This window comes from Peromyscus eremicus, chromosome 4, assembly GCF_949786415.1.
Source record: "Peromyscus eremicus chromosome 4, PerEre_H2_v1, whole genome shotgun sequence".
Classification (NCBI taxonomy): Eukaryota; Metazoa; Chordata; class Mammalia; order Rodentia; family Cricetidae; genus Peromyscus; species Peromyscus eremicus.
Window position 1 is genome coordinate 14,837,187 of NC_081419.1, and position 23,504 is coordinate 14,860,690.

Consider the following 23,504-nt stretch of genomic DNA (forward strand, 5'->3'; position numbering starts at 1 on the left):
TTCCAGATGACCCTGGCTTTTGTCAAGTTAACGTCAAACTAACCAGCACATTAGGTTTGCTGGTAATACCTGTGACTCCAGCATTTGGAGGGGGTTCAGGGGTTCGAGGCCAGCGTGGGCTGCAGAAGATCTTGTCTAAAAACAAAAACAGGAAAAAAAGAAGAAAGAAGACTCTCTTGCCTCTAGGACCAGTTAGAGTTGTATTTCCTTACGCTACAGCTGTCTCGGACGCACTCTCCCACTTTTTCTTCCTGCCCCTCAGCCAGGACAGGTTTGGCAAGTGCTGAGTTCTGGGTGGGTCTGATCATTTCCTGGGTCAGATGCAGTTGGACATTTTTGGGAAGAATACTGTGGGCTATGATATGCCCAAGGCCAGCAGTCCTGGTGAAGGCCTATTGTGGAGCATGGTTTCAGCTTCCCACTGGGGGATGTTTCTCTTCTAGCAGATAATGAGGCAATAACTTGTTGCCCAGGGCTGATGACCATTTAGTTTTCTGCTTGTTAATTGACATTCTCACAGAGTCCCCTCTGCTTTCAAAATTGTGTCACTGTGACCTATGCACTTAAATTTTTCCTTATTATTTGTGTGTGTGTGTGTGTGTGAGAGAGAGATAGAGAGAGAGGCAGGACATGTGTGTGTGTGTGTGTGTGTGTGTGTGTGTGTGTGTGTGTATGTGTGTCTAGGCCTGCATGTGCCATGGAGTTGATTCTTCTTCAGCCATCAGCTCCAGGGATCAAAGATGGGTTGTTAGGTTTGTGTTTTAACAGCGAGTGCTTTTGACCATCTCTGGCTGGCCATTGCTTTTTGTTGTTGTTTTTGAGACAGAATCTTTGTGTGTAACCAAGGCTGCCTAAATGCTGGGATTAGAGGCAGAAGCCACCACACCTGGCCTGGCCTGGCCTGTCTCTTTGCCCTGCTCTGACAGTTTTGGAGTTGCCTCTGCTTTCTAGACCACACACAGATCTACCTTTCCTCCCTTCCCCTCTGGGGCTGGGGGCCCACGAACGATACATTCATTCTTCATAGTTCTGGAGACTAGGAGTCTGAGAGCAGAATTCTCTATGTGGGATCCTGATGGGTCTCCTTTGTAAGATGACAGATCCTGCTCATGAGAGTTCCACCCTATGCTCAAATAAGGTCTGATAAGCCCCACCTCCTAATCCTTCACCATGGCTACAAGGGTTTCAACATACTTGATGTCTGGGGAGACATGGCACGGCAGAGCCCTTTGGGGAGATCGAGGATCTTGGTACTAGGTCTACTATGGGCATGTTACCACACCTAGGTACTTTCTACAGGCAGAGCTCGGAAATATCGGAGTAAATCCCCACCAATACTCCAATGTACCCCAGCCCCTCACCCTAACAAGTTTGTGTCTCCCTTCAGAAGAGAAGGGAGACACAACCCTCCCAGCTGGTAGGGGCCAAGTATGATGACATACATCTGTAACCTCAGCACTTGAGAAGTAGAGGTATGAGGATCAGGAGATCAAGGCCAGCCTAGGCTACATGAGACCATATCTAAAAAAAACAAAACAAAACAAAACAAAAAAACCCACAGTTGAAACTGTGTATGGGAGCAGGACTTTTATAAGAGACAATCTCAATTTTATCAGGGAGTCAGAGGTATAAGGAGGGGGACATGAGGCAGTCTTGGGTCTAGCAGCTCCAGAAGATGCTCTGTATGTAGTAGAGACTTCTGGGCAAGGTCCTATGGTCTGGGCAAACCATGGGTTCAGTTAAAGTGGGCAGCATTTAATTTTTTGGAGGGTGGGGTACTGGTGGAGTTAGATTGAAGGGCCCCACACATTAGGGAATTGCTATACCTCTGAGCCAGCTGCACACAACCTTTTTACTTTGTTTGTTTGTTTGAGACAAAGCCTCCCTAAGTCCCCCTGGATTTATGATCCTCCTGCCTCAGCCTCCTAAGTAGATGGGATGGCAGGCCTGCATCACCAGGCTTTTCTCCTTCCTTTAAAATATTTCAACTATTGGCCATGGTGGCACACGCCTTTAGTCCCAGTACTCAGGAAGCCAAGGCAGGCAGATCTACCTGGGTTCCAGGCCTGTCTAGTCTACAAAGAGAGTTCCAGAACAGCCAGGAGTACACAGAGAACCACTATCTCCAAAAACCAAATAAACAAATAGGTATCTCAAAAAAACAAACAAACAAAAAAACTAACTAAATAAATAAACTATTTACAACTCACACAAATTCACAGGTTGGAAACACACATGTCTGAACAGAGCAAAAGTTGGTGTGTGTACCTCTGTCAGAAGTTACCTTCAGGTAGTGGCGCACGCCTTTACTCCCAGCACTCAGGAGGCAGAGGCAGGTGGATCTCTGTGAGTCCGAGGCCAAGCCTGGTCTACAAAGTGAGTTCTAGGACAGTCAGAGTTGTTACATAGAGAAACCATGTCTTGAAAAACAAAAACAAAAACAAAACAAACAACAGCAACAAAAAGAAGTTGCCTACAGATGTCTCTGGCTCAGAATAGACCAGCAGAAGCTCATAATCCTGCATGCTAATGCTGCTTTTTTTTCCCGATCTCTGTGTTACCCTGTTTGTATTGGTTTGCTGTGGCGGCTATACAAAGAGGAGCCTGGCGTTAGGGCAGGCTGGCTTCACTAAAAGCTTGAGGGAAGGTGTGTTTCAGGCCCTTCCCCAGCTCCTGGACTTTGCCTTCCACAATCCTTGGAGCATAGGTGTGTCATTCTGCGCTCCTCTGCATCATGTTCGCAGGATGTTCTGCGACCATGTCTGTGTTCAAACATCCTCTATCCCCTTTGCGGTGCTGAAAATCGAACGCAGGGCCGCGCATGCCAGGCAAGCTCTCTACCACTGGAATGTACCCTAGCCACAGATCTCCCCTTTGGAAAGGACATGGTCACGTTGAATTAGAGCCTACTGGCCGGTCTCATTTTCAATCCGATTGCCTCTTTAAGGACACTATCTCCCAATAAAGTTTCAGGCCCTGGGGTTTAAGATTCCAATACATGAAGCTTTTGGGGGCACACAAAAAACCTACAATACCCACTCCTGTTGGCATGCACTTGTGGGCCCATCTCTATTCCCACTCCCTGCGAGGGACACAGTTCAGTGGTGCGGTGACCCTGGAGTTTGGGAGGCAAACTGGAGCTGACTCCAGGAGATGATGAGCAGGAGAGCAGAGCATGGATGGTTCCTACCACCCGCAGACCGACACAGGACCCGTCCACAACCCCGCCGCCGCCTGTAACCGTAAAGAGGCTGCAGCACTTTGGCTTGGTTCTTGAGGTGTGTTCCCCCCCCACACACACACCACTGCTCATGCTGTCTGCCCACCTCACCCTTTCTTGTGCATTTCTAAGGGCAGCTTTGCAAAAATATGTAAACACAGGGCCTGTCTGGTGACCACTGGCAGTTTGGAAAGGCTTCAGGGGCTGCAGTGGTGATCTGCCTGCAGAGGACAGAAAACCACAAAGCAGAAAGCTGACCATGTCAGTGAGATGCCAAAATAAAACTGGCTCTAGGAGTTAAGGCAAGAGTCAGAGGGGAAACTGAGACTCTGGCACAAATGCAAGCTCCAAGGATGTCAGAGCTGCATTGTACCTGTCTGGGAGCCCAGCTGAGATCAGGGAAGTGATCAGACGGGGCTCAGGGAGCAGGATGCCTGGGACAGCTGAGGCACTGGCCAGAGTCAGGCATGTGAGCAGGTGAGTGGGCAGGTACGGAGCCACCTCGGCTGCATTATCCAGCCTGGATGGCACCAACCTACCAGAGAGAGGAAAGCAATCAACAGGTCCTGGTCTTAGCCGTGGGCAGTGCCAGTCCTCCGGGAGCACAAGTTCTGAAGGCCAAGTCTCCTGCAGGGCGGCCTGCTATCAAATGCCAAAGAAACTCACACTGTGGACCCCAGTGGGCTCAGGAAGCCTGAGTGAGTGGCAGGTATGTGCCTGGTAGGGTCAGACTATCCTGGCCTTTTCCTTTCTGCTGGGGACCACATTCCCAGCTCCTCAGCCAGCAGGTAGCAGCTCCTAACCCTTCCTGGTGCCGTCTGAAGGTTAAGGTTAAGAGTAAGAAACCTGCTCGGAGCCTGTGTGGACAGGATGGGGCATGGAATCCCCTGCCCAGCTGGGTTAAACATCAAAACCCAGGCTTATCAGCCTGCCAGCCATGAACATGTCAGGAATGTGGGCCCGCCCTGAGGGCAGAGGGCCCTACCTGGCTGGCCTTTGTTGGAGGGAGGGGGCATCTCTTCCAGAAGGGCAAACTGAGGCATTTTTAGATAAAGATTTGACAATGAAGAGGATTTGCTGCGGAGGGCTGTGAAGCAGGCGCTGGGCTGAGATCAGTGTAGCGTGGCTCCAATCCAGAACTTCCCCTTCCAGGCTAGTAGTACTCTATGCCCCTGGTCTCCCCTGACCTCCTCACCCCCCAATTTGCATTCACCACACGGGCCTCATCACAATCACACTGAGGCTTCCGTCTTTCGCTGGGAGCCAGTCTCCCATACTCACAGCCAGCCCCGAGACTCGGGCTCCCCGTGGTCACTGTTATGCATGGACACACTGGTCTTTACAGACAGCTGGCTCTGCCTTGGCATCCTATCTGCTGCCTAGGTGGTTCTGTGGGGCGGGCCCACAGACTGGGGAGGGTGGGGCATCCAGGGAGATTTAAAGAGCTCCCAAGGCACACCCTGTGCCCTGTGCTGCCGCCGGATGCCTCAGCTCCTACCATGGCCGAAACCACCAAGCTCCAGCTGTTTGTGAAGGTTCTGGGCAGGCTGGGCTGGAAGGGGTGTTCTGTTTTTTTGTGCAAGGCTGAGGGGTGGGTCTTCCTAAGGGTGCCCTTCCCCTGTGGTGGGCTGAAGCTGCCCCACACAGGACTCAACAGTCTGGCAGCCTGGGGGAGGAGTCTCCATGGTGGGGGCATCAGATAGCCTGGGTCCTGCTCTTCACTTTGGCTCCTGGACCTGGCCCAGCCCTGGGAGAAAGCCCCATGGTGGGGAGGTGTCAGTCTGGTAGCTTGTACCAGAGATTCAGCTAGAGATTCAGGTTCATGTGCCAGAAGGGGGCTTGCCAGATAGCCCCATTAGCTCCCAGGCCAGTGCTCGGATCTGAGTGGGGGCAGGTCCTGGCCTCCTCTTTGGCCACTTCCCTGGGCTGAGCTGTCAGCTTCAATACCCAGCTGTGTGGGTTGATCACTTAGGAGATGACTCTCTGGCCTACCCCACCCTGTAGCCAGTTTCTGTGACTAGGACTCTCTGGCTCTGGAAGGAAAGGACGGTGGCAGGACCCCAAGCCCAGGCAGGCACCGTCCCTACCTGCCTCCAGGTTCCCAGCATCTCTAGCTTTCCCCATTCCAGGGATCAGGTCAAGGGCTCTCACCAGACACTTGTAGATGCCATGCCCAGCCAGGCCAGAGTCCTGGTGTGCCTCAGAGCCAATGGCAGTGGGAGGCAGGTTCCCACCCAGCCAGGTATGGGGATCCTGAGTCTGCTCCCAGCCCAACACCCCTGCTCCACCCACCCAGGCCAGTGAAGACGGCGAGAGTGTGGGCCACTGCCCTTCCTGCCAACGGCTCTTCATGGTCCTGCTCCTCAAGGGTGTGCCCTTCACACTCACCACAGTGGACACACGAAGGTGAGACGCAGCCCTGGACCCCTCCCTGGCTTCTGCCCCCCTCAGGCCAGCCACCTCCCTTCTGCCTGGTGCCCACAGGGCGTTGGATGTGCTGAAGGACTTCGCGCCGGGCTCACAGCTGCCCATCTTGCTCTATGATGGGGAGGCCAAGACAGACACGCTGCAGATTGAGGAGTTTCTAGAGGCGACGCTGAGGCCACCTGAGTGAGCACCGGAGGGGGAAGGAGGGCAAAGATGGGACTCCCTGGTGGTGGTGGGGGGACTCCCTGGGAGAGTGCCTAGGAAGGGTGCTTCGAGACAGAGCGTATGTTGAGGATCTGACTGGAGTTCTCAAATCACTCACATCTACAGCTTCCCTAGCCTGGCACCTAGGTACCGGGAGTCCAACACGGCAGGAAATGACATCTTCCACAAGTTTTCTGCCTTCATCAAGAACCCAGTACCTACACAGGACAATGGTGAGACACAGCCAGAAGGTACGGGCAGGAGGGCCAATCCAAGACCAAGGCTGAGTCCTTACTGTGCCATTGCCCCCAAGCCCTATATCAGCAGCTGCTCCGGGCCCTGACCAGGCTGGACAGCTACCTGCGTGCACCACTGGACCATGAACTAGAAAGGGAGCCACAACTTCGTGAGTCCCGACGCCGCTTCCTAGACGGTGACCAGTTCACACTGGCTGACTGCAGCCTGCTGCCCAAGCTGCATATTGTAGATGTAAGCTAGGGACCAACTGGTAGGTGTGGGGAGAAAGGCCATCGAGCGAGGCCCGTAATCACACACTGTTGTACCCACAGACCGTGTGTGCACACTTCCGCCAGATGCCCATCCCTGAGGAACTGTGTGGTGTCCGCCGCTACCTGGACAGTGCCCTGCAGGAGAAGGAGTTCAAGTATACGTGTCCACATAGTGCCGAGATCCTGGCAGCTTATCAGCCTGCTGTGCACCCCCGTTAGCACCCCTGACTCCATACACTCATCTGCAGCCCCATAAAGGCATCTCTGCCCCAAGTTAAGCGTGTCCTGAACATCCAAGTGGCCAGAGGCCCACAATTACGCCAGCCCAACCCCATGGTGAGAAGCATAGATCAAGAAGCAGTCTAAAATGATGAGGGCGAGAGTCCAGTAGGCAAGGTACAGCTCATCCTCTCCATGGTGCTAGCAAAGGCCTGGGGCCCCCTACAGTTGCCCTGGCACAGTGGCATCAGGGATCTAGGGGACTGGATTAGTCTCCCAAACCAGTCAGGCCAGGGCTGGGCGCGGTGCCCTGGATGGCCAAGAAGGGTGGGGAGCAGAGCCCCATGGAGCTCAACCTCCGGGATCCTGGCCAGGTGGGTGGTGGCAGGCCTACATTCTTTAGTCCTGCCACAGGCTGTGGGCCAACCCCACCTCCTCCTAGAAGGGGCTTCCGCTGCCTGACACTCTGTAGTGGCCTTCCAAATACGCCATCTTCCCCAAGACAACTCCTCTGTGCATCTCTGTGTGGGACAGGTGTGACCTGTCTTGCCTGGGTGGGGCTTAGAAGTGTGGGACAGCATTCCAAGCCTTATGAAGTCCTGGCCCTACCAGGCTGGGACCGTCTCAGCTTCTGGGCTGGCCATGCAGAAACAACACAGTCAGTCTAAGAAAGCTCTACCCTAGATCTAGCCAGGAGAGCCTCCTGGATGCCCAGAGCCTGATGCACCTGTTCGCATCCTGGAGCTCCACACCAAAAGGGTCTTCTCTGGCCTCCCCCCCAAGGCCGATCCTCACCAGTCAAGTCTGGCCTAGCATTTCTACCCAAGAGAGCAGTTTATTTCACCAGGAAGGGATGAGAGGCATTCCTGCCCAACAGTAGGAGCAGGCAGCAAGTTAAGCAAGGGGCTTCTCTGATTGGTGGGGGTTTCAGATCTACCCCTTTCCTTGTAGATAGGCTCCTGGCAAGGTCACAGGCTCTGCTGTATTTTCAGGTCTCATCGAAGTCTACACCGCTAGCTGGTCTCTTGCTAGAAGACAAGAGTATGTAATGCATAGAGGAAAGGGAAGAGACCAGGGTAGGAAAGACATGTGGCAAGTACCTTTTGAAGCCAGGGTTGATGAGAGACTCCCCTGGACACCGTCTCCTGACCCCAAGTCCAGAGCTGCCTCTCTGGTGATCAAGTTCTGCCGGAAAATCAGATCAGAGAAATCTTGAACCCAAAAGAACTCTGACCAGAACTCTGTCCACACTGAAAGATTCTCTCTAGAACATGAGGCACCCGGGGAGGCAGTTCCAGAGAAAGATTAGCCCCAACCTACATGCCAGGCCTACCTCTTACCTGGTAAGAAAAGCTGAGGGCCCACTGGATGGGTGTTCTTCCTGGGACTAGTGGCGGTCTCTTCTGCAGCTGGGAGAAAGCCATGGGCACCCCACTCAATGCCAAGAGGGTACGCAAAAGCAGGTCCTCGAGTGAGGGTACAGGTGCTCACATATAGCCTACCTGCTAGGCGCCTCTCTAGGTTGTACACACGCTCTGCCAGGCTGAGAGTCAAAGCCTGTAGCTTGGGGGCTGCCTCTGGGCTGGGCACCTTGGAGAGGTCAAAGGTTAGTGCAGAGGCGTCTCCTGAGAGGGTCATCAAGGCTCTATCCTCTTGCAGGCTTACAGTCACTGCTTGCTGCTGGCAGGCTGCCCTACAGAGAGAGAGGATGTGTTTTAACCCTATTCCGAGTTCCTCACCCACGTGGCCTCCCTAATTGGGACTCACCTGAACCGGGAAGGGATGTCCTCAGTCCCACTTAGACCAAATCGGGCTTTCTGCTGGGAACACGGAATTGTCACTGACAGCCCGAGACCCTGGACCCACTGGACACTCCAAACTGCCCAACCTTGGAATACTATTAGGACCATAGCCAAAGGGGGGAGAGTAAGGGGGTGCTAGGCTCCCAGATGTCTCCCATCCCCAGTGCTGGTACGCACGCGCGTTGCCAGGCTGTCAGGCGAGAAGCAGGTGCTCCAGAGCTCCGCGGCGTCCGTCACACTGGGCGGGAGGGGCTGTCAGGCACAGCGGCCGCTGCACTCCCGCACCCCACATCCCTAGACCCCACTCACTAGAGGTTGAAGCCGCCGCCGTCCCGGTCTCCACCATCCTCCGGCTCACAGTAGCACACGAAGCGGGGAGGGCCTGAGCCTGATGGCAGGATGCAAAGCGGCGGAGACGACAGCGGCGGAGGGGCCATGGCAGCAAAGCGGTTTCACCCCAGGAGCCAAACCTATTGTGGGTTGAGGGCGCCTGCGCAGAAGTACGAACTTGGTGACTCGCAAGCTACGGAGTCCGCTCGGGGGCGGAGCTTCTGGTGTCTGGAAGGACGGAAGGACAAGACTGCGGGGCGGGGCTGTACCCAGGGCTGCCAGTGTTTCCGGAGATCAGGCCTAGCTCATAGGGCCGAACTAGAGGGTGGAGCTTAGTGCTTGGGGCGGGGCTGGAGGCACCTCGGGGACGGGGTTTAGAGCGAGGCGGGACTAGAGGGCGGGACTTAGAGCTCTAACCCCTTCGGAAGTAGGCTCCTCAGTGATATACCGGGCTCCTTTCCTTTGGCCCTTGCACCCTAGCAGAAATCTATAAGGGCCTCACTTCTTGTGCCCCTCGGCTCTTCGGGGTCCTTCCTAGCGACCGCGCGCACACCTGCTGCTTTTCAATGCTGGTCCTCTTTCCTAAACATCCCCCATGGGCTGATCCAGGAGGCCTCCAGACCTACTTGTCACTTCAGATACAAACACAACTCTTTCCACACTGAATTGTAACAAACCAAAATGCAAGACTGAGTACAGTGTGTTTGGTAAACAGTGCAAACAGGGAAGCCTCCCTACTCCATACACTATCCTCCCATTGTCTGACCCCTCCGACCCCCACGCTCCGTGATGTTTTATCTGAGGACACCTTGACCAACACAAGGTCTCTGGAACTTGAGATCTAATGCAAGAGATGAATAATCAACAGGACAGCACTCAGGTTTCGGCAAAGTGCTGATCGGAATCCACATCAGGGGCTACAGAATACGAGCTGGTGTTTGAGGTGCTATCCACAGAGGGTGGAGCCCGGTAAAGGGTGTGCTCAGGAGGAGGCCTGGATGGGAACAGAAGTCTTCCCAAGGCTGTGCAAGAGGGCTGTCATGACCCTATGAGAGCCACGGGGAGAGTGGTTACTGACTCTGTGAATTGTTGTAGCTAACGTATTTGAAGGGTGCCGCCAGCTAAACATACCTCAGTTCCCACCTTTTTCAGGCCTGATGAGGCTCCTGCCTCAGAGCCTTGGTGTGGGTTGTTTCCTGTCCCCAGCCCTGTATACTACCCTTAGCTCTTTGCTGAAACAGCAACTTTCGAAAGACTTTTCTTGAGGCTTCTGCGAAGAACATTTCAACTCTGCCCATCTCTCTCCCTCTCTCCCATGCCATTAGTTATTTCCCCTGCTTGTCACTGTGGTTTTAGGATTCTCTAGGACAGTCTTGACGTCGGCTTGCATTTCCACCCTCAAATGACCCCTCCCAGAAACTGCTCCTAAAGTCCTGCTTCTAGCCACTGGAATACGGCAGAAGTGAGGGCTGTCACTTCTCCCAATCCCTCTTGTATTCCTCACCACAACAAGGCAGCCCAGGACACCTTTGACTAACAAAGTAAGGAGGCCTGCTAGTGAGGAAACTAAGGCAGAGCCTGTCCAGACCCTGGGCCTGGGAAGCAGCAGGTCCTCTTCCGCCAGAGGGTCTGCACCAGACCTTACGGACCCAGAGACAACACAGCTTATCGTGTAAACTGCTGAATTCTACAGTGATCTGATTCTCAGTCTAGGAAGCTGCTGGGTTCTTGTTGGGGTGGTTGTGGCTTTGTTGTTTGTTTTTCCAATTTTGTGTCTTCAGTGCTTAGGCAGTGAGCTAGGCACAGCAGTGGCCCCAACCACTCCGGGGGCTGAGGCAGGACCATGGTTTGAAACAAGGAATATTTTCTTTAATTTTTAAATTATATGTATATGTGTGTGCCTATGTACATGTGAGTGCAGATACTCGTAGAATCCAAAAGATTCCCTGAAGCTGGAATTACAGGCAGTTGTGAGTTACCATGTAGGTGCTGGGAATTGAACTTGGGTCCTTTGGAAGAGCAGCAACTACTCTTAACTATTGAGCTATCTCTCTAGCCCATTGAACCAAGGAATTTAAGGCCTGCTCAAGCAGCATGCCAAGGCCACTCTAGGTAAGGTGGGACCCATTGGGTCCAGGGATTTTGAGCATTAAGGGCAAGATTTGACATAGCTTGTAATACTGTTATAAGTGAGTTGACACACTTTGTTTCTGGTTGAAGAACTGGCTGAGAGCTGCCCCTTGTGGCCATACTAGGGTAGTGCAGTGCATGGACTAACCTCTGACGACAGGGAACGATCACTCCTGGACTCCCAGGAACTAGGACTCCTAACCCCAGAATGAAGGGTGTGGTGTCCTTGAGGCTACGGAGGGCAGCCTGCCTCTCCCCATTCCAGACCCTCTTGGGAGTCCATGGAGGTGAAGCTGAACTGGTGTGCAGGAAGGTCTGCCTTGTCTCTGTCGCTGCGTGGCCTAGGAGACCTCTCCTCTTGGTCTATGACAAGGTATAGAACATGAATCAAGTGCTCAGGCATCGTTTCTCACTACACACCTCTGGGTTGGGAACTCGGGTTTTGCTGGGCTGACTGAACATTGCCCACGCCTTGCAGGCACCACCGTGGCCACAGGAGCAGACGGGAGCAGGACTTCTAGCTTGGTGGGCACTTCCCCACTGGCCAGACCCCAAGCCTTCAAATGAGTGACAGGGCTCACCGTTGGCCAAGTCCTGGAGACCAGAAGGTACTGGGCATTAAAGGGGCTGGCTGACCACTGGGGTGCATGCACAAAGGGGTATGTGTGTACTTCTTTTCTCTGTGAACCTCTCAGCCCAATCAGCCCCAATCAAGAAAAGTAGTCAGGAAAGACAGGAATTTCTTTTTTTTGACTGAAAAATTTCAGACCAACTAGAAAGCAGCAACAATAGCATAATGAGCCCCAGATGGGAAAATTATCAACATTTTGACAAATTCACAATCAGTATTTTTTAAATTTAATTTAATTTTATTAAAGTTACATTACAGACAACATTGAACTTTACTCTCAAAAATTTCAGGACAGTCTTGTCTTTTCAAGACAATGGTGCTGCTGGGCACAGTGGAACACACTTGTAAAGCCAGTTAGGAAGGCTGAAGCCAAAGGATCTCAGGGACCTGGTCGGCTGGGATAGACAGCAGGGCCCCAGCACACATACACATATATACACACACACACACACACACACGCACGCACACACACACACACAAGATTAAATGAGCAAGACTACACTGTCCTGTGCAAACACAGCAGTAGTACTCTTACCTTTTTGTGTGTGTTGTACATATTCAAGTGTGCACATGTATGTGAAAGTGCACATGCGCACACATGCAAGCCGAGGTCAGAGGTCAATATTTGCTGTCTTCCTCAATCATTGCCCTTATTATTATTTTTTACATTATGGATTTGAGTGTGTGCCACGGAGCAAATGTGGAGGCCAGAGAGCAACTTGTATGACTTGGCTTTCTTCCTCCACCCTTGGGTCCCAGGAATCAAACTCAGGTCATAAGACTTAGCAGCAAGTACCTTTACCTTCTGAGACATCTCAACGGCCTTATATTTTGAGATACTTGCAGGCTGAACCTGTCTGCAGTGGCTCCCAGGGCCCAGGGCACACACAGGGCAGGGTGGGGTATGGCTTGCCACGTGTAATTGCTGTCCCAAGCCAGGAGCTTCTGGGCAGCTAAGCCAGCAGCACTTTACTCTCAAATGGGCTGCTGGGGTCTACAGGATCCAAGAAGGACCCTCAGGCACATTTGGGTCTTCCTCCTGCAGAACCAAGGTCCCGCCCTTACCCAGCACCCAGGGTGCATAACTGCACCCAGCCCTGCAGGTACTGTCCTGAGGGACTCAGCTCATGTGGTTGGAGTCCCTGACACCTACCACCCACTCTCTGCCTTTCCCTGTCAAATACTGCTTCTGTCAGCTTGGGGAGCTGTACAGAGAAACCAGGAGCTCTTCGGGTGAAGATCCAGCACATAGGCAGCACAATCCCAACTGGGCTCTGGATGTCTGGATCCGTCACTGCAAAACAAGGAGCAGGTGTAGCCAGTCCCCAAGCATTGCTAAAGTGGGGGTGAGGGTGTAGTGGGTTAGGGGAACTGCTTGGAGCTGTGGTGACCAGGCTTCCCTGCCTTCTCCATACCAGAGACCACCCCTGTTGCAGTTGAGGTTGGGGTGGGGCTTTGGGAGGGATCTCCAAGGGTACTCACCTATGCCAGCGCACCAGTATACCGATCTGTTGAGAAAGCAGGTCTCATGCACACCTTTGCCTCTTCCCTTAGTCCTCCACCTCAGCTAATGATAGTCTCCTGCCTGTGCTAACCTGGACATTCTCTCCTCTCACCTGGCCTAGACAGTCAAAGGGTGTCTGTCCTCTGGGACTTCCATCCTGGTTTGCAGTCTGTAGGGTGACTCTGGGTTTATGTGACCAGTCTGGTGTGGGATGCCAGCTCCCACCTTTTAAAGGGTCCCTATAAGGAGGAGAGAGAGATAAGAAACTTGTAGATAGATTCGGAGGAGACAGACAGAAACACAGGATAGCTTCGGGAGGATCTGGATCAAAACCCAACGGTTCCTTCTCAATCTTCAAAAGGACTTTTTCTAACACCAAGGGGCGGGGCAAAAGACTTCCCCCTTGCTAGATCAAAGCACACTGCACAGCCAGCTGTAGACCCTTTCAAACACCTGGTAACCACAACTGTGTTACCAAACCCTGATAATCATCCCATGCTGGGTAAAGCAAGCTCAGATTCTTGGACCCTGAGTAAGTTCTCACTAGGAAACCTCTGTGGGTCTCTACAGTCTGGATCTTCAATGTCCTGGCTCCTGCTGCCCTGAGCTGGGTTGGAGGCAGCACTCACCTGATGTAGGCAGCAGGGCACCCTAGCTGGGGTGCCAGCCAATGCATCTTCTGTGCACCTTCAGGAAACATCTATGGGGTGTGGACTGAGGGCAGGCAAGGAAGGTCTTGAGCACAGATGGGCAGGGACAAAGATGGGGTAGGGTTTGTGGAGTCTGGGCCCCCTGCTCCAGACTCTGGAAGTCCTAAGAAGACACATTGAGAAACAAAGTTTCTTTCTCTGTGAGTGAGCAAGTGATGAGATGTGAACCCGGGCGGTACTCCCACCCAGGCTGGGGCCACTGCTCTGGGGAGGGGCCTGTGTCTGGTCCCATGGCTTATCAGGACCAGCCCCTATGCCAACCCACTGTAGCGCTGCTGCCAGGCATTCTGAATGCCCAACTTCTCTGTCCTGAAGTATAACACAGCCAAGTGCTGGTAGTACGTGAAGGGCACATGAATGTCACTCTAGGCCGTGGCTAAGAGTGAGAGGTGGCTTGGGACCAGGACTCAAGGAGGCCTACCTAGGAAGATCCACAATATGGAAGCCACCCCTGGGACACTCCACTCAGGAAGGCTTGCCCCCTTTGCCAATCCTGCAGCTTACATAATGAGGTACCCCGCCCCCACTTCTTTCCCTGTTGCCAAACGACACTGCTGGCCATCTAGTCATCTGACACAGCCCCAACTATGTACCAGGTGCCCTGAACTGCAGGGTAGAGCAGGCGAGCTGTATGGAAACCTCTGCATCCTGTAAGAGCTTACCTCATCTTGCCAGGATGCTTCCCTGCCGAGGCTCAGTGTCCGGCACCCACAGCTTCTGTACCTAGATCAACCCCAGCCCAGTGCTGGGAAACTGAGGCAATGTATTCCAACTGGGGGTTCTGGACAGTGTACTCATACTCGAAAGCCCACTCCTGGTCCAATGCAGCAAGCAGATGGAGGTCTTTCTTGAAGTCCAAGGCCCTGACAAGCTGGAATGAAAGAATGTGTAGACAGGAGCCTGGGATGGAGAAACAAGCAGGTGAAATGGGTGTGAGAGACAAAGTTGTCCTGGATGGGGATCTGAGCCCAGCCTAGAGACTAACCCGCAGAGCCTACAGCATTGTGGAGGATCCTCGGGGTAGAAGAGCTGGGGTGGCTTCCTCTGAGTGAACTCCATGTTCCCAAGATGCCCTGAGATGCCTGTCCTGTCCTAGGCCACAACCCACCGGGATAGGCCACTGATGGAATTGCACCTGACTTGGTTGCTTCTCCGGAGTGGGCAGAGGTACAGGTCGGTAGGCTCTCTTCAGCCTGCTCTGTCCATGGGAGCACAGATGCTCTTCTAGCAGCTACCAAACATACAGCTCTTTTTTTTTTTTTTGCCTTTTTGAGACCAGGTTTCTCTGTGTAACAGCCCTGGCTGCCCTGGAACTCTCTTTATAGACCAGGCTGGCCTCGAACTCACTGAGATCTGCCTGCCTCTGTCTCCCGAGTGCTGGGTACTGGGATTAAAGGTGTGCACCACCACCGCCCGACCAAATAGCTCTTTTTTGTCCCTCAGCTTACTGCCCAATCCAAAGGTTCTAATCCCACACCTTGAAAGTTTATGGGATGTGAGGCTCCCTGGAGCCTCTTCCTGCCTGAGTGGCTACTGTCAGGGCAGGGGTGGACACATGTCTAAGGGATTAGCTATTAAGTGACTAACCTTCACCAGCCCAGCCCAGGCCTGGTTGTGGTCAGCAGCTTGAAGGGGCCGTGGCTAGTGGGGTTGGGGCATGTGGTGAGGTTGGAGCCCTATGCAGGGTAGGTGCCAAATCCAGCATAGCCCTTAGGCTGTTCCTAGTTAGGACTTCAGCAAGGACAGACACCCCTCTGGTTATCATATTGAGATATTTACGGGAGGGGCAAGGGGCAGCCCAGGGGCCCGGAGGACAGACAGACAAGAGTCAAGATCTGATTTGCTTTGGACTTTATTTCTTAATCAAGACAAAGCTGCAGGGTGTAGAGGCACTTTGGGGAGCCAGGGCTGTGGTCTCGAGAGTGACAGAGTGAAGGAGTCCTGAGGGCCAGATCACCTGGACAGAAGAACAGGACCTGTCAGTGACATAGGCAACCCCTTGGCCCCATGGGGCCCAAACTGTACTCTGGCAAGGGCCTCCTTCTGGAGGGTCCCCCCCAGAGTCTTTGGTCCCAAGGTCTCAGTCAATGGCACTAGTGAAGAGCCCTCTGACTTCCCGTTTCCATCCCCTGCCATTCCCCTCCCTGATTTTGTGTGCTCTGGTTCCTTGGAGACCCCTACTGTAGGACAGGCTTCAGAGGGGAAGTCCCTCCTCATTCGGTCTGGGACTAGGCGCCCACACCATTATCCTTCTCCCCAGGAGCCCATGGCCATCAGCCCCATTCTAGCCCTTGGTATTGGAACTATGATTTTCCTTCCTGGCTGTCTCACCTGGACCTTGTTCTGTCTGGGGAGCAGAGTCCCCACCACTCAGTGGTAATGTGTCGTGTGAGTAAATGAGCAGGAGCAGCACTTACCAAGTGAACGCAGCCCACTGGCTTCTCTTACCTGTTCTCACTTTTAAATGCACTTATCTGCCAAGAAGGAAGCCCAGGGAAGTAGTCAGGAGCAGGCTTAGACCCATATTCGCCAGGGCTTTGTATGTCTCTCTTGCCTCTGAGAAACCTCCCCCAAGGCTATGGAGCATTAGCTTTTGTTGAACCCCCAAACTTCAGACTCCATCCCAACCCTCCTCCAGTCTCTTTTTCAAAACAGAAGGGGTGGTCTTTCTCCATCTGTTTTTTCCTGTAGCACCCCTAAACCTCTAGCTGGGGGCTCACAGACAGGGGTGCTAGGAGTCTACCAGGAAGGGGGTTCCCAATAAAGGGGGCTGCCATAAAGGGACAGACTGACACCTCCATTTATTTCCTTGGAGTCCCCTGGGCTAGTAGGTAGGGCAAGGGCCACACTCTCCCCAGTCTCCCCTCACCCTGCTGCAGAGGACTGTCTAGCTCTAATCCAACTATAATTCCCTTTCCCTCCCCCGCAGCTTAGCCTCCCTCACCCGGTTGGGGCAGGAAAACAATGTCTTCCTCTGTGAGGCTGTGGGCATGGCTAAAGGCGGTGAATTTCTCCTTTAGTTCGTCCTTTATGGTCTTGGTTCGGCCTGGTAGATAAAGAAAGAGCCAGCCTCAGGGGACAAAATAGCCTCCATTCTGCCCCGACAGCTGTGTCTTGGGGACCGCCCCTTTGGTATGCCCCCCCCTAGGATCAGGTCTCCATCTTCTTTCAACCTCATGCCAAGCTTCTAAGGGGTCTCCCCTGGGTGGAGGCCTGGTGGGGTGTGATACCTACTGTAGAGGGTGGACATGAGGAAGGGCTGGCCCATGCCCTTGATGCCCGTGCTGAGCAGCAGTGCATACTCATCATAGTTGGTTTCCACCACGGAGATGGTTTGGACATTGCCCGAGTCTAGGAACCCAAGAGTTGACACTGACGGTGGGTACACAGCTCCCACGATTCTGTCCTCCTCTACTTGGAAGGGGTGACCTCTGAGGGCGTGCGTCACTGCAGGGAGGGTCTCAGGCCTTTGGATCCCAGGACACTTCTTCCTCCCACAATCACTTTGGCTGCCATCCTTGTCCCTCCCTCAGGGGCCACCTGCCAGTTTCTGGCTTCCTGCCTGCACAGCCCAGGAACACTGTCCCCAAACCACAAGTCTTGGGGAGAAGGCAGAAAACACTTAGGTTCAGAAAATCGCAGGCTGGGTTACAATACAGCCAGAAAGAGAAGGAAATAGGTTTTGTTGTTGTTGTTTTTTGGTTTTTTTTTTTTGTTTTGTTTTGTTTTTTCTGAGATAGGGTTTCTCTGTATAGTTTTGGTGCCTGTCCTGGATCTCGCTCTGTAGACCAGGCTGGCCTCGAACTCACAGAGATCTGCCTGGCTCTGCCTCCCGAGTGCTGGGATTAAAGGCATGTGCTACCACCACCCGGCTGGAAATAGGGTTCTTGTGGGGAGCCATATCTCAGGTGAGGGATGGAGGAGAGGTCCTTGGGTAGGAACTATTGAAGTGTGGTTAGAATTCGGGGAATGCCTGTGAGTAACCCACTTGGGCAGCAGAGAACTGGAAAATTCCATTTGGGCAGGAAAGGGGCCTGGCAGAACATGGGTGGGCTTCAGAGAGGACACAGCCCCCAGAGAGAGGTCTGTCTCCAACACCTACGTCCTACGTGCCTGAGGCAGATTCACAACCAGGTCTGTCCTTGGATGACTGACCCTGGTGCTGTGACCATTATCCCCATAGTTTTGGGACGGGGTTGTCCAGTCTGCCAGCAGGGACCTCAGAACTGACCCAGATCAGGAAGTGGTTTACTCACGGGGACTGCGGTAGTTGTATTGTCCGGGAACCTTCCCGGGCTGCAGCATCATGATCTTGGTTTCACACTGGTTCCTCCTGTGGGCAGAACACCCTTGAAGTAAGGAAACAAGCCCCAAGATGTCCCCTGACAATGATATGGGGACTTCTGGGCCCCAGAACTCGCCGCACCCCATTCTCTCACCTGAGGAAGATAGAGGTGAGGTTGAGGCCGCCGTCTGTGGAGGGAGCTAGCACTGCCTTGCACATAAACAGTCCTGTTTTCTTATCCCGGAACCAGGTTGAATTGGAGGCGAGGGCTGTGCTGTACCAGTGCCCCAGGAACTGCGACCAGTGGATGCCTAGGTTGGCAATGCTCCATGCTCCCCTCATGGGCAGACTCGGTGGGCTTCTGGTTCTTTCCCCTCCGACTCCCCTGCTACACTGGTCCCAGTAGCAGCCCTTTCCTTGGGCTATGCCCATCCGCGTCTCCTCCCTCTCTAGCAGGTCTGATCCAATGCTCCATGGAGGAAGGGGGGTAGCAAAGACCCTCCCCTCTTTCCCAGGACGTTGAGGTCCTCATCTTTGTCCCAGTCCTCATCCCTGTCCCCTAGTGGGTGGAGCGGGTATCAGAGCATGCCACATTCCTAGAGGAGTCAGGTGGACCAACCAGGTGGTGTGCCAGTGGGGTCCCAGCCAGCTCCAGCGCACGAGCATACAGGACGAGCAGTGCCCAGCACATCCAGGGGCTCACTGGATAAGTGCTAGCCAGTGCACAGTCGTCCTAGGACCCAGATATATGACCTGTGCTTGTGCATGTCCCGGGTGTCTTGGGCTTATAGGTGATTGTGTTTGGAAGACATGAACACTATGTGGCCTGCATGTGTGCAAGTGCCCTCTGAGGAGAGATTGGACGGAATGCTGTGGCTTAAGAGGGCTTCTTTTCAGGCCTAGGTAACCGGCCAGCCCTCCTTTCTTCTCAGCTGGCTCAGGCCTCGGTCTAGCATAGGCTGAGAGCTGAGGAACATGTAAGCTCTTCTGTGGGAGAAAGCCAGGCTCATTGGCCTGAGGGCTATGCTGTCTTGGAGGTGGGGTAGGGGAACCTCACCTTGTCTTGTTGAAAGTTGGGCTGTACCGAGACATGGCCCTCACCCTGGGCTAGAGTCTGTGGGAATCCCAAGAGCCCCAGCAGGACCAGCCCCATCCACAGCATTCGAAGAGCAGTCATTTCCCTGGACCGGAGCAGGTGTCTGGGCCTGAGGCCAGCAATGTGGGCAGAGCAAGGAAGATCGTGGGCAGAAGGAGCAGAGGGCACTGTGGAGACCCCTATTTATGAGCCAGGCTTGGCCTCCACCCAAGGCCCAAGGACTGCCCACTGGAGGCTCGTGATGCTCGTGTGAGGGAGGGTGGCTGTCCCAGCTGCAGCCTCATCAGCAACAGGGCTGGTTATGTAAGAGCTTCCAGCTGAGCCCCACACCTCAGTGAAGAAAGGGCAGGTCGGGGCAGGCAGAGAGCTCTGCATACCCCCGCTCCCCACCCTAGCCCCAGAGACAGAACTGGCCCAGACCTTGCCCCCCTCCCGTCAAAGCCCACATACCTCAGCAGCAGGGAGAGCACTGGAGGTTACTTTAGTGCTGCCCTGCTGCCGGGAAAGCTAGTCACTCCCCACCTGGGGCTAAGACCTTCCCCTCACAAGCCCTGTCTATCATCCTCTCCAAGTCCCATGACCCCAGCAGGGTTTCACACAAAGCATCGTTTGTGCCTTGAACTTTTGGTCCCGAAAGGCCAGCAGTCCAGGTGGCCATGAGGAACCAAGTAAAGAAACTCAATCTACCCTGCAGTGAATTCAAAACTCAGCCGTGCTGAGTACAACCTCCACCCTGGCCAGCCCATTGGGGTTCACCTGGTGGTCCTTTGGGCTCCCTTAGGGCAAGTAAGCAGTGGTGGGCGGAGCGGTGTGCTTCAAGCTGCAGGCTGTGGCTTTTTCCTGGCTCCCATCGCCTTGTCCCTGGATGGGAAACCAATGGCCGTGGAAGAGAGGGCTGGCACGTCCCTTCTCTCCTTCCCTGTGGCCCAGGATCTTTGGGTTCTGAGGCATAGGATTATTTAACATTAACATCTGAGTGGGCTATGCTAGGAGGGACTCTTTTTCTCTCACTAATGTTGGGGCTACAGGAACTGGCCCAACAGAGCTCCAGGTGAGGAAGTAGGATAGATCCCAGAACTACCCAGAGGAGCCCAAGAGTCCAGTTCTTCACTCAGCCTTCCATCAGTCCCTGCCCAGGACAGCCCATACATTGCCCATTCAGGTCCTTCCATGCCCTGGGCCTGAGGAGGGAGGATCTGTCAGAATAAGCAGGGGGAGGCTGACTCCTGGACCATCCAGTCCCCAGGCCCCAGCCCAGCCCAGCAGCAGATCTGAGAGTTTTCTCTAGAGGGACTGAGAATGGAGACAGGAAGAACTTGGGAAGAAGGCCTGGGGGCATCAACCTGTGTAGGGGGTTCCTGTAGATGGGATGAAGACTCCCCCCAAGCAGAGCAATCTTGAAGTACTTCCAAGGGTGGGACCTTCTTATGGCTTTGAATCTGAAAGGTCCCCAGCAGGCTTATGTTTTAAAGGCTTATTCCTCTGCTGGTGGCAGGCGCTATTTGGGGATCTGTGGAACCTTAGGAGGTGTGGTCTAGCTGGTGGAAGTGGGTCACTGAGAAGGGCCTTTGAAGGTCCCTGATCCTGCCGCTTCCTCTCTGTGTCATTCCTGGTTCCATGCCTCAAAATAAACCCTTCTTCCCTAGTTGTTTCTGCCCAGATACTGTGGTCTTAGTGACAACAAAGTAACTAACTCTCGGAAGGACACCATGGCCCTCCAGCTGGCACTTGGTGGCCGTTCTACCTATGAAGTCAGCCCTGCCTGGTGAGATAGGGGCTGCCTCATTTCCAAACCAGTGTGGACCTCTCTCTGACCAAGCACTCCTGTGTGCCCCTTCTGGGAAGACCTCTTCCTAGGCCAGTCCCAGGACCCCACCTTGCTCTGCACCCATCCGCAATGCTGCTTAGGCTGGACTGGCCAGCTGGAAACTGGGACACAGTGCTGACCCCAGGGGCACAAGGGGTGTGAGTGAGAAGGGGACAGCACTCAGGCTCTGGAGCCCAGGTGGCACCAGGTACAGTCCTGGGCTGCCCCTGGAGGGGCCAAGACTCTGATGCTCATAGCCTTCCCAACCCCCACCACAGCAGGAAGCTTCTCCCCTGCCTAGCTTCTAGCCCCTGAAGTGCCTTGTCCCAGTCTGCCCAGAGTCACAAGGAACAGGATACCAATGGCCTTTTCAAGTCCTCCTCTGGCCCTGTCTCCTGTCTATGAGTTCCTGGTCTCATCTCCCAGGGCATGTCTGCATCACCGCCTGCCCCCTGTACCCTCTCAGGAAAAGCCTGACCACACCTCCAGGAAGCCTTCCAGGAAGCTTAGCGGGGTTGTGAATGTTCTGGGGTCCCTCCTCCCTGCTCTAACCATCCTATTTTGAGGACCATATTGTCCGTTTTCATTAGTGTCCTGTGAGGGCCTAGGAAACAGATTCACACAAACTATCGTAAGAATGCACAGCATGCCAGGATTCAGCCAACACTGTGGAGCAAGACCCTGAGTGGCCCAGCTTCAGCCTCCACATGCTCCCAGGTGCCAGCCCTGTCACTGAGGTCTTTTCTTCTAAGTTCTTACCAGTTTGAGGGCATTTGCTTCCCGTGAACTGTAGGATGGCTGAGTGTTAGAACCTGGGATCGATCACCCAGAATCCCCTCTGCCTGAACACGCTGCCTCCTCTGGGGGCTCAGAGCCAGGAGTAGACCATACAAATAGGACACAGAGGCCTTTCTGGGTCTGGCAAGGTCTCCCAGGCCAATGTCCAGCCTTTATGTGCCTCAGTTTCCCCATCTGTGCAAAAGGAGTTCTTGGGAGGCTTGTTAAATGTGGGCCTACTAGACTATGGGGACTCTTTTGCAGTAAGTAAGGGATTCTGTTGGCTGAAGTGGGGCCTTGGCCCTGCTGCCTCCGCACAGCCTGACTCTGGCTTCCCTTTCATCCTTACCAAGTGTCATAGAAATTGGGCTGCATGAGGACACTGAGATAGATATCAAGGGATCGGGTGGACTGGCCTGGAGGTCCCTGCCCCACCTGGTCTTGGGCCTACCTCTCCCTTCTCCCGGCCCATTGCAGCACTCAGGCCAACCTGAGTGCTGAGGCCCTGAATCAGCACATGAACTGCAGATGGGACTGCTTGGCCGGGGGTGAGGCCCGGCTCTGAGCATGGGGGACCTCTTGGACCTAGCCTTGAAAGGCCCGAGGAACAGTCCCAGCCTTGTCCTATAGGGAAGCAGATTCCTCTCCGGGGGCAGCCCATCCCCTGGGTGGGAGGCCAGTTCTCTGACATCTCCAGAGATAGCTTATCCTCAAGGCCTGGTAGGACCTGAGCTAGCCGAGTGACTGTTGGCTGAGTGACAGCATTAGTGGAGTAAGTCCCTGAGTCCCCAGCTTCGGCCTGGGCTTCACCGGGGTCACCTGACTCCAACCTGACGCCTGAGCATAGCTTCTCTGTGTTGGAAGCATGTGGAGAGCAGCTTTGGGAGACCTAGACCCCACACACACACACCTTCTCAGGCCTGCCAGGTCTCACAGTTCTTCTCAGAAATGTCCCTCAAAGGGCCGTAATGAAGAATGTCATTGCCCTAGGCCACTGAGAAGCAGCTGAGTGGAATATTTTGGACTCTGAAAGTTGACCTTTGTGTAGTACCCTAGTCTGTGACATGAGAAAAGCAGGGCCTGTGTGGAGGTTACACTCTAGTTCAGGCACTCTATGTAAAGGGCTGTGCCCATTAACCAAGCTGTGCAGGCAGTTCACCATGCTGTCTCTGAGTTCCATCCAAGCCCACCGCCTGCTCTTCCCCCAGCTGGCTTCTGTAGCTGGTGGGTTCACCTCTGCTGATTTTGGACATGGCTGCATCTCCCTGCCCACACTTCTAGGGTTCCTTTCCCAGCTCAGTAGGGTTGGGGACCAGGATCAAAGAGGAAGCAGGCAGGAGGTTGGGATAAGATCAGTCCCCAGATTTGAGTCTCTTGTGCATATGTCCAACAGACCCCAGAAGGGTCCCAGGATGGACAGGCCAACTGCTGCTTGGGAAACTGAGTCTGGGCAGGCAGCTCAGACTCTGAATCTGGTGGGACCACCTCTACCCGCTCTACTCTTATGATGGGGTGCCCAGAGAGTGGCTGAGCTGCGGGAGGGCCTGGCCCGCTCTCAGCCGCTACTTCCTCATACTCTCCAACAGTGGGGCCATCAGTGCTGGGATGATGGAGTGGATGGTGCTATAGATCTCCAAGGCCTGCTCTGGCTTCCAGAAGCAGCCTGCAGTCATGGATTGAGAGTGGATGGGCTGAACAAGGCAAGCCTGGGAGGGTTACAGTTTCCTCAGCACTGTCCACGGAGGGGCCTTGTTGTGTCCCTGTAGAGCCACAGAACAGAGAATGCCTTGCTCCTCTAGGGCTGGGCTCGGTCTCCCGGGACAGGCTGGATGGCAGGGCCTTCAGCATCTCCT

At 54.0% G+C, this 23,504-nt stretch overlaps 3 protein-coding genes and 1 long non-coding RNA gene across 8 annotated transcripts; 1 reads left to right on the forward strand and 3 right to left on the reverse strand.

Moving 5' to 3' along the window:
- The first annotated feature begins 4,626 nt into the window (after positions 1-4,626).
- On the forward strand, positions 4,627-6,633 carry Clic3 (chloride intracellular channel 3). Its single transcript, XM_059259101.1, has 6 exons — positions 4,627-4,755; positions 5,517-5,626; positions 5,705-5,830; positions 5,978-6,084; positions 6,165-6,340; positions 6,421-6,633. Exons 1-6 carry the CDS (start codon positions 4,720-4,722, stop codon positions 6,577-6,579), a joined length of 714 nt encoding a protein of 237 aa, XP_059115084.1. The 5' UTR covers positions 4,627-4,719; the 3' UTR covers positions 6,580-6,633.
- A 761-nt stretch (positions 6,634-7,394) lies between these two features.
- Paxx (PAXX non-homologous end joining factor) lies at positions 7,395-9,013 on the reverse strand. Of its 5 annotated transcripts, none has more exons than XM_059259107.1 (7): positions 8,691-9,013; positions 8,559-8,619; positions 8,347-8,399; positions 8,082-8,272; positions 7,920-7,988; positions 7,680-7,764; positions 7,395-7,603 (listed from the first exon to the last, which is right to left on the reverse strand). In XM_059259107.1, exons 1-7 carry the CDS (start codon positions 8,816-8,818, stop codon positions 7,585-7,587), a joined length of 606 nt encoding a protein of 201 aa, XP_059115090.1. In that variant the 5' UTR covers positions 8,819-9,013; the 3' UTR covers positions 7,395-7,584. The 5 variants fall into 5 exon arrangements, with proteins under 5 accessions (XP_059115090.1, XP_059115087.1, XP_059115088.1 ...); XM_059259104.1 differs by having other exon boundaries at positions 7,395-7,607; positions 8,691-9,010; XM_059259105.1 differs by having other exon boundaries at positions 7,395-7,607; positions 8,347-8,396; positions 8,691-9,007.
- Positions 9,014-11,687: 2,674 nt separating this feature from the next.
- Positions 11,688-14,243, reverse strand: LOC131909042 (uncharacterized). Its single transcript, XR_009378729.1, has 2 exons — positions 13,606-14,243; positions 11,688-13,215 (listed from the first exon to the last, which is right to left on the reverse strand). It is a non-coding gene; the product is annotated as an uncharacterized LOC131909042 (long non-coding RNA).
- Positions 14,244-15,522: 1,279 nt separating this feature from the next.
- On the reverse strand, positions 15,523-19,236 carry Ptgds (prostaglandin D2 synthase). The gene is made up of 7 exons (XM_059260301.1): positions 19,029-19,236; positions 18,126-18,265; positions 17,943-18,019; positions 16,921-17,037; positions 16,631-16,732; positions 16,135-16,160; positions 15,523-15,643 (listed from the first exon to the last, which is right to left on the reverse strand). The coding sequence occupies exons 1-6, from the start codon at positions 19,146-19,148 to the stop codon at positions 16,147-16,149; spliced, it is 570 nt and encodes a 189-aa protein (XP_059116284.1). The 5' UTR covers positions 19,149-19,236; the 3' UTR covers positions 15,523-15,643; positions 16,135-16,146.
- Positions 19,237-23,504: the final 4,268 nt, after the last annotated feature.

Coding starts and splice junctions, on each gene's coding strand:
- Clic3 (XM_059259101.1), top strand. CDS start 4,720: ATGGCCGAAACCACCAAGCTCCAGCTGTTTGTGAAG. Junction 5,627..5,704: donor ACCACAGTGGACACACGAAG/GTGAGACGCAGC, acceptor TGGTGCCCACAG/GGCGTTGGATGTGCTGAAGG. Junction 5,831..5,977: donor GCGACGCTGAGGCCACCTGA/GTGAGCACCGGA, acceptor TCACATCTACAG/CTTCCCTAGCCTGGCACCTA.
- Paxx (XM_059259102.1), bottom strand. CDS start 8,818: ATGGCCCCTCCGCCGCTGTCGTCTCCGCCGCTTTGCATCCTGCCATCA. Junction 8,400..8,558: donor CTGACAGCCTGGCAACGCGC/GTGCGTACCAGC, acceptor CCGTGTTCCCAG/CAGAAAGCCCGATTTGGTCT. Junction 7,989..8,081: donor CCTAGAGAGGCGCCTAGCAG/GTAGGCTATATG, acceptor GCTTTCTCCCAG/CTGCAGAAGAGACCGCCACT.
- Ptgds (XM_059260301.1), bottom strand. CDS start 19,148: ATGACTGCTCTTCGAATGCTGTGGATGGGGCTGGTCCTGCTGGGGCTC. Junction 18,266..19,028: donor CCAACTTTCAACAAGACAAG/GTGAGGTTCCCC, acceptor CACTGGTCGCAG/TTCCTGGGGCACTGGTACAG. Junction 17,038..17,942: donor ATACAACTACCGCAGTCCCC/GTGAGTAAACCA, acceptor TTGGGTTCCTAG/ACTCGGGCAATGTCCAAACC.